Source organism: Trichomycterus rosablanca, chromosome 6, assembly GCF_030014385.1.
Source record: "Trichomycterus rosablanca isolate fTriRos1 chromosome 6, fTriRos1.hap1, whole genome shotgun sequence".
Lineage (NCBI taxonomy): Eukaryota > Metazoa > Chordata > Actinopteri > Siluriformes > Trichomycteridae > Trichomycterus > Trichomycterus rosablanca.
In genome coordinates, this window is record NC_085993.1 from 50,595,034 (window position 1) to 50,604,227 (window position 9,194).

Here is a 9,194-nt window from a genome sequence, read left to right on the forward strand (position 1 = left end):
TGGTCGGACGGACGGACGGTGTAAAGTGTGTTGCGGTGTTGTCCCATTTGTTGACAAACCAGTGAAACAAACTTAACAGAGGGGGGCAGGGTGACGTCACGGGCGTCACGTGACCGCGCTGATAGTATATCTTTAAGTGGAAAAACTATCCTAATCTATCAGACAGTCCTTCTAAACAGCCTGCTCAGGAGGCATGCGTCATTTCCACTCGTTAGTCCAGATTCACTAAGCAGGTCGGAGATACAACAACTTCTAGAACTAGAACTTCTGCAGTGCATTTCGTGGACGGAGAAAGTCGGTGAAGTTTTGTTTTTCCTGGCTCAAGACCCAGTGCATGTTCTACATTTAGCACTCGGACGTTCAGACATCTGATCTGATCACAGGGGCTGAGTGCGCTCTTACCAGCCAAACGCGCGGCAATGACCCTGTCCAGCGACATGTCCGGTCAGACTGTGCTCACGGCCGACGATGTGGACATCGATGTGGTCGGAGAAGGCGACGAGGGACTCGAACGGGACAGCGAGTGCGGCAGCCCGGGCGTGATGCACGATCCGGACGATCTGGAGGTGCATGAGCACGTCAGCGGCAGCCCGTGTGAGAGCGGCGGCGAGAGCGAGCACAGAACCGGGGAGGAGGGTCAAGAGGGTCACGATGGAGCGACCAACCCGGTGCCTAACAAGCCCAAGAACAGCCTGGTAAAGCCGCCGTATTCATACATCGCGCTCATCACTATGTCCATTCTGCAGAGCCCGCAAAAGAAGCTGACACTTAGCGGCATCTGCGAGTTCATCAGCAGCCGATTCCCCTATTACCGGGAGAAGTTTCCAGCCTGGCAGAACTCCATCCGCCACAACCTGTCGCTCAATGACTGCTTTGTAAAAATCCCACGCGAACCGGGCAACCCTGGCAAAGGCAACTACTGGACCCTGGACCCACAGTCCGAAGATATGTTTGACAACGGCAGCTTCCTTAGGAGAAGAAAGCGCTTCAAGAGGCAACCGGACATCCTCCGAGAACAGACTGCTCTTGTCATGCAGAGTTTCGGTGCTTATGGGCTCGGAAGTCCTTACGCACGCCACTACGGCCTTCACCCGGCCGTTGCCTACTCGCACCCGGCGGCGTTGCAGTACCCGTACATTCCCCCAGTAGGTCCAATACTTCCACCGGCCGTGCCGCTCCTGCCTTCAGTCGAGGTGAACCGCAAGGCGTTCAGCTCACAGCTCAGCTCGAGCCTGCAACTCCAACTGAACGGCCTAAGCGCCGCCGCCGCAGCAGCAGCAGCCGCCGCCAGCACCGCGTCCATGATCAAATCAGAGCCGTCGAGTCGGCCGTCGTTCAGCATAGAGAACATAATCGGTGTGTCCAACAGCAGCGTGTCCGGGAGCGCACAGACGTTGTTGCGGCCGCCGGTCACGGTGCAATCAGCGCTCCTCAGCTCGCACTCGCTCTCATCGTTAACGCGGAGCTCCGCAATACTCAGCGTCCCGCCCGCAAACCTCCTGTCCGGACAGTTTTTACCAGCATCCGTAGCGGCGATTTCCAAATGGCCTTCTCAATAACAGACTGTATTATTTTTTTAATATTTAAGGGACTGTACAGCACGAACTATAGGCAGCACTGGACGATGCGTCCGCCTCACTGTAGCCATGTAAAGAAAAGAGAAATCAGAACATAAACAAAACGGAGGAATGCTTTAAGCACAGGTAATATTTGTAAATATTTGTATGAAAAAAAATGTACTTGTTCGACTTTCTTTTTGTTTCTACATTTCTGTTCATTTGCCTGTGCGTTCTTATTTTTATTTTTAATATTATACATTATATGTATTTCTCTTCATTCGAATCACGGAGAGTGAGACCCTTATTGATGGGGTTCATGTTCGTTTTGATTTATTTTTTTATCACAAAATACAAAAATGTTCTCGTTCGAAGGTTGTTTATACAATAAATGAAATATATGTATTCTATGTAGCTATATCGTGTTGTAAATTGAATACATTTGTTATTAAATATTAAAATAAGATGACATTTCAGACGGAATATTTATGGTTTATTTATTTTTTGATTGCAAACCTAATTACAAATTATATAAACATCTTGAGATCAGCTGCCATTGCTTTCTAATTAATGCGAAATCATGATGGTCAATTATTTCTGTTCGTATTTGCTGATTTAAAATAGATTTTAATCAAACACAAAACAGCACTATTAAACACATTGAATGTACTAAATTTTAATTCTTAAATATATTATGTGTTAAAACAATATGTACATTTAAATTAGCAATATTCAAGGTTAACATTTTTGCGCGTATTAATTACACCTGTTTTCTTTATTTAAAATAAATTATTTCCTTTATTACAAATACGGACCAAAATTCCCAAACCAACAGAATAAAATAGGTTAACTGTATACACGTAACTATATATATATATTTTTAATAATTAAAAATTAATTATAATATAGGATATGATCAATTCAGCCATCAAAAATGAGCGACAATTAATATTTTTACCAAAAAAGAAATAAAAATTAAATGTACTTATTTAAATGTGTGCATCATATGACAATTATATAGCCATGTATTACATTAACACACCTGTAGATTTTATTTTACTTTTGTTTGGCAACAAATAAAAAAATATATGCATATTTTATATGTTAAAATGATACGCATACATTTACACACTGTACTGGAATTATGGTAAACATTATTGTTCATATTAAGTGCATGTAATGTAATGCTTTTATTAGGGCATTCATGAAGGATTTTAACAGGGCAAAAATGATAAGTTTACTGTTATTATTATTACGAATACATACACCTTCTAATATTTAATACTTATACAGTCAATTACCGCATATCCTATAATTGCGGCAATGAGTTCTCACACTTACTATATTGTGCTTTTAATTCATAGATCTGTTTTACAGTAATGCAGTTAAGAAATAGCAGCATTACTGTGTGCAGACACATTTTAGTATTTGATTAGAGGTGTTTAAGGGCTAGTATAGAATTTCCAGAGCAGGTCGGTGGTGATTTGAATGCAGTGCGCATTACTCGTATTAAAGAAGTGCTCGGTTTCACAGTTGGGTCTCGCTAATCAGCGCAACACAAACAGCAAATGGTTCGCCGTGTACAGGGGTTAAGGGGCTATATTTAACTGATACCCATGGGAAAAGGGAAAGGAACAAGAAAGTAACACCGAACAACACGAGTCTTACTCGACAACTGTCAACTTACTCAGGGAAAAATACGCACCAATGTTTCTGATGCGCGTTTTTCATTTTGCGCATTTTATTCATTTTTCCTTCAACGCTTCATCCGTCCCAGAGATTTATTTTACTCCTTATTTTACTTCTCTTACATACAATAAATAACAAGTAATTTGTGAACAAAATATCTCGCGTAAACATTCAGTTTTAGTAAAGTTTATAATGCAGAAGGGAAAGTCAGTAAATATTTCAGTAAGTTACCGCTGTGTTATAATCAAATCAAAAAGAATTTTAAGCTACGATTATTGTAATGTAATTTATAGTAAGTTCACTGCGAGCTTTTACATTAAATACTATTTGATTTAATAAAATTAAAACAAACATTAGAAAGCAGGGTTGGTTGGTGCAGGTATATTAGGGCAATCCAGCCAGCAGCAAAATCAATGTGCCAACCTACTCCACCCACATCAAGTCTGTACTCAGACTCAGCTTTATTGTCATTCAATCCATGCACATGATTAGAACGAAATGCAGTTACTTAGGTCTCGGTGTGTGTTTGTTTGTTTGTTTATTAGGATTTCAACGTCATGTTTTACACTTTTGGTTACATTCATGACAGGAAACGGTAGTTTATCTTCACACAAGGTTCATTAGTTCACAAGGTTATATCAAACACAGTCACGGACAATTTAGTGTCTCCAATTCACCTCACTTGCATGTTTTTGGACTGTGGGAGCAAACCGGAGCTCCCGGAGTAAACCCACGCAGACACGGGGAGAACATGCAAACTCCACACAGAAAGGACCCGGACCGCCCCACCTGGGGATCGAACCCAGGACCTTCTTGCTGTGAGGAGACAGTGCTACCCACCTAGCCACCGTGCCGCCCTCTCGGTGTGTGTAACATAATGAAATATGAATAACAAACAACTATGTTAAGTATAAAATAAAACTTAAGACTAAAAAAAACAGGAAGAAATAACTAAGATAAGGTATTTTAAATATTTATGTTACCCACGTCTGGCTTTTAAATCCTAAATAAATAAATAATACAGCCCTTTCCAATTCATTTTAATACAAAAAATAGATATTAAAATGAATAATTTACTAACAATATTTTTTTAAATTAAGAATTAACCAAGAGCCATCTTAGATCCACCTTAGTTTTGACAGAATACACGAATACTAAAATGTATTCAGTAAAAAAAGAGTAAGCAGGCTATGCAAAACCATTTATTAAATAATTAAAGTAATATATTTTCTACATCACAAACATTAACAGCCTGCTTGATTTTTTTTTAAAAGACGCATCTTTTATGTATTATTTTAATTATAATTTTACAACTCATTGATCTAATGGCCACCTAAAAAGCTAAACCAACCCTGCAGATGCTATTTTTTCTCAATATGGGAAAGATTACAACAAATAAACATTTAGAAAATGTTTATATAAAATACAAATAATAAATAAATGATTAATTTATTAACATTATTATTAAGTGGCTGTATAATACAGAGCCGCGTTAGAGCTTCAGTATACCACTAGGTGGCGTTTACATGCACAAGCAATTTATATTAAAGAAATGAAACATTTTGGGGATCAGGGCTCAGTAGATTGTGGTGTAAGGGCAAGATAGGTCTGTCTTAAAATAGTATACATGTTCCTCAAACCATATATATTCACATCTTTTGTTGCATTAGAAATGAAGTAAATCTAGCACTACATTACAGCCATGCATTATAGATATGTGCATGTAGTATGTACTGCATGTTTGGTACATAAAACCCATTGTGTTAAAAGTGTGCAGGTTATAATACAGGTTATAATTACAGGCTGAATTACTTGGTTGATTTTCAGGCAACACTGGAAGTAAGGCAGGATTACACACCGTGTAGTGCGGTAACTCAAGGCTGCACACAAATCCACCAATCCAAAACTCAAATATTCCCACTTTGGGGAAATTTAGATTAGTTATCAGACCTCTCGCACGTTTTGGAAGGTGGGCACCTAAAGAAAATCCACGATTATACAAGAAGAACATTCCAGAACTTCTCAGGACTTCACATGACCTTGTTGTGGAACTTTACTCATTGATCAGCCTGTCTCATCTCACTGTCACCGATGGACTGAGAATAGTCCACCAACCAAAAATATCCAGCCAACAGCGCCCCGTGAGCAGCGTCCTGTGACCACTGATGAAGGTCTAGAAGATGACCGACTCAAACAGCAGCAATAGATGAGCGATCGTCTCTGACTTTACATCTACAAGGTGGACTCCTACTAGGTAGGAGTGTCTAATAGAGTGGACAGTGAGTGGACACGGTATTTAAAAACTCCAGCAGCGCTGCTGTGTCTGATCCACTCATACCAGCACAACACACACTAACACACCACCACCATGTCAGTGTCACTGCAGTGCTAAGAATGATCCACCAAAAAAGCATGACGAAATCCAATAATGCTTACCTATGGCCTTCTATTAATCAGACAGAATCCTGATTTTCTAATCCGTTTTCTAATGTCCCAAGTGGGTTGGTTGTTAAAATGGGACACCTGGACTGTCACACTTTGATTCCTGTTATAAGAAATCAATAAAATATTAATGTAAGATTACAAATCCAACACTAGAAGTCATATTTTCCACCCAGAAACACAAAAGCAAAGCAGGAAAACACCTTGAATAGACTGACCTTTACAGAATAGCACATACTCATTAAGGGTTGCCAACGTACCTGCTGCAAACTCCTAATAGACAGCAACGAGGTGAGGTTTAAACCCAGGTTTTCACCAAGACACCAACACTAACACACATTTAACAGTATTTCTTTTTCACAGCTTAGCGGTTAAGGTCCTGGACTAGTAATCAGAATTTTGCTGGTTCAAGCCCCACCACAGCAAGTGCTCAGATTGTATTCAGTCATAATTGTAAGTCGCTTTGGATAAAAAAGTGTCCATTAAATGTCATAAATGTTTATTTCTATACTAATAGAAGGGAAAAAAACAGGCCACAAAACACAAGGAAAAACACATTTACCGTTTACATTTACTCTATAATTCTAAACATTTAGCTATATACTAAGAGCAATACTTTATTACTTTTGCCTTTTTTTTTATCTTCCCTCCTTTCAGCCACAGCACAAAAACATTTGGCTCAGGACAAAGCCACCGGTTCTCATTACAGGGACGGTGAGTGGTAAGTCCAGACAACAGCAATCTTCCGGAGCGGATCATCAACAGTAAATGTGGATACAGCTGTTACTGAATATTTAACAGGCACAGAGGTGAAGCAATAAATGACAGAGTAAAAGCTGGCACACAGGCGCATTAATAACTAATGCGGCCGACAGTAACTAATAGGCTGCTCATCGTAATGAAAATGTCATTGCAAATCAGCAGTTGTCCAAGGTTATTATTCATAAATGTTTGATGTGCTCGGCTCACGTCTTAGCCAACTTCTGATCTGCAAAAAAACCATGGCTGAAGCCTCCATTTTAATGCAGCAGGAAAGAAAAAAATACACATCGAGAAATGTACAGCGACCCAAATACTATCAAACATGTTAAAAACAATGTACAGGACTGATACAAGGAATAACTTTAATAATATAATTTTTTTTTGCATGTTTGCATTGCTATGTACTGTTTTTATATGAGTAATTTCGAATCAAACTAATCAAATCACTCCAAATGCATTTTGGTCAAGAAGCTTTCTTAATCTATAGCTGAAACACCAGATAATGATACACAACACTGTTTTGCACCTCTGATATGCCTGAATAATTCATCATGGTACACTGATCAGCCATAACATCAAAACCACCTCCTTGTTTCTGCACTCTCTGTCCATTTTATCAGCTCCACTTACCATATAGAAGCACTTTGTAGTTCTACAATTACTGACTGTAGTCCATCTGTTTCTCTACATATCTTTTTAGCCTGCTTTCACGCTGTTCTTCAATGGTCAGGACCCCCACAGAGAGGTATTATTTGGGTGGTGGATCATTCTCAGCACTGCGGTGACACTGACATGGTGGTGGTGTGTTAGTGTGTGTTGTGCTGGTATGAGTGGATCAGACACAGCAGTGCTGCTGGAGGTTTTAAACACTGTGTCCACTCACTGTCCACTCTATTAGACACTCCTACCTAGTTGGTCCACCTTGTAGCTGCTGTTTGAGTCGGTCATCTTCTAGACCTTCATCAGTGGTCACAGGACGCTGCCCACAGGGCGCTGTTGGCTGGATATTTTTGGTTGGTGGACGATTTTCAGTCCAGCAGTGACAGTGAAGTGTTTAAAAACTTCAGGAGCTGATCAAATGGACAGTGAGTGTACAAACAAGGAGGTAGTTTTAATGTTATGGCTGATCAGTGTATATGAGCAACACTGGGTACAAGGTAAAGAAGAAGAACATGGCCTTAATTTGTCATATATACATACACACATGTACAGTAGAACTGATCTTTTCCAGAATATCTTCATCTCCATTGTAAGGCATCCCTGGAGCTGAAAGGGTTAAGGGCCTTGTGGCCTTGCTCAAGGGCCCAACAGTGGTCCAACAGGATTCAAACCCACAGCCTTTCAATTTAAAGTCCAGAGCTACTACTGTGCAGCTACAGGAAGCCAGTGCAGAGAACGCAGCAGTGGGGTGATGTGGCAGTGTTTAGGTTGGTTAAAAACCAGGCGAGCAGCTGCATTTTGAATGAGCTGCAAGGGTTTAATAGTGGACATGGGAGCTCCTGCCAGGAGGGAGTTGCAGTCGTCCAGCCGTGAGATTACAAGTGACTGGACCAGAATCTGGGTAGCTTCCATGGAGAGAAATGGTTGAATCTTCCTGATGTTGTAGATGAGGAACCGGCACGATCTTGTTATGTTGTTATGTCTTGTTATGTTGGCTACATAACTACATTTATGCAAGCATGTAGTAAAACACATTATTAAATACCCTGCAGATCATGCAGGCGTCTGGCACAATAAATATTGTAAATATCTTTTGGATGGTGAGAAGGGATTTGGATAGGCCTGCAGAGTTCTGGGACACACTTCTATAGAGAGGCAAATCAAAACTGGAACTGTTCAGGCATATGGATTAGCGGCTTGTCTTGTGAAAGAAATGTGAAGGTGACGGTGGGTCAGTGATGATGTGGGGGCGTTTTTCTGCTACATTAACTGGCAAACTTGATCAACTGGCATCATGGATTCACAGAAATACCAAGTGAGGCTGGTAGTTGAATAAAATTGCACATGGACGTTTGTCAAGAGAACTATATGTTTTTTTTTATTACTTAAACTCAAAATTGTCCATTTGTATGATCAAAATTGCTTGCATATTGCAATAAATCGTTTTTATCTACTTTCTGAGACTTCTTGCTGTATATAATCAGTTAACTATACAGTATATATAAATGACTATTTTAAGGTGAGGGGGTTGAATGGTTCTGATTGCAAATATAGGTGTTAATAAAAGGTGTCCAGGAAGTGCACAGTGTTTAGAAAACCCATGAAATACATGATAAGAGGAGTTTATGTGGTTTTAAATTCTTACCTGTGCAAACACACCTGCCGTCAGAGCATATCAAGAACTTTCAGGACCGTTTTTCCTAGATTTAATACTGTTTTTATGATAACTAAAATAAATATAGGATAACTTAAATACATACTATATTGTATAATTATTATCTTGGTACATTAATACCGTGTTTGGATTTAATGGTGTTTTAAACAAATAAAGTGAAGTGAAGGAAACTTAAGGGTTAAACCTACCGAGGTTGTTACGTCATCATTAAGCGCCGCTCATTCTAGTTGCTACAAATCGCTGATCTATAAACCATCTCTGAAGGAAATTTGTGTTCATATGAGCTGTAGATCTGTATTACTGTGTGCTGACGCTATGTTTCAGGAAGTGCTGGCTGCTCATTTAAAAGCTTTACGAAGGTTTTAACGCTTAATAGTTTAAAAATATTAACTTTGTTAAGGCTCTTAGAC

At 39.7% G+C, this 9,194-nt stretch overlaps 1 protein-coding gene across 1 annotated transcript; it reads left to right on the forward strand.

Annotated features, from left to right (window-relative positions):
* The first annotated feature begins 298 nt into the window (after nucleotides 1-298).
* On the forward strand, nucleotides 299-1,979 carry foxd3 (forkhead box D3). Its single transcript, XM_062997112.1, has one exon. It carries the CDS (start codon nucleotides 420-422, stop codon nucleotides 1,557-1,559), a length of 1,140 nt encoding a protein of 379 aa, XP_062853182.1. The 5' UTR covers nucleotides 299-419; the 3' UTR covers nucleotides 1,560-1,979.
* Nucleotides 1,980-9,194: the final 7,215 nt, after the last annotated feature.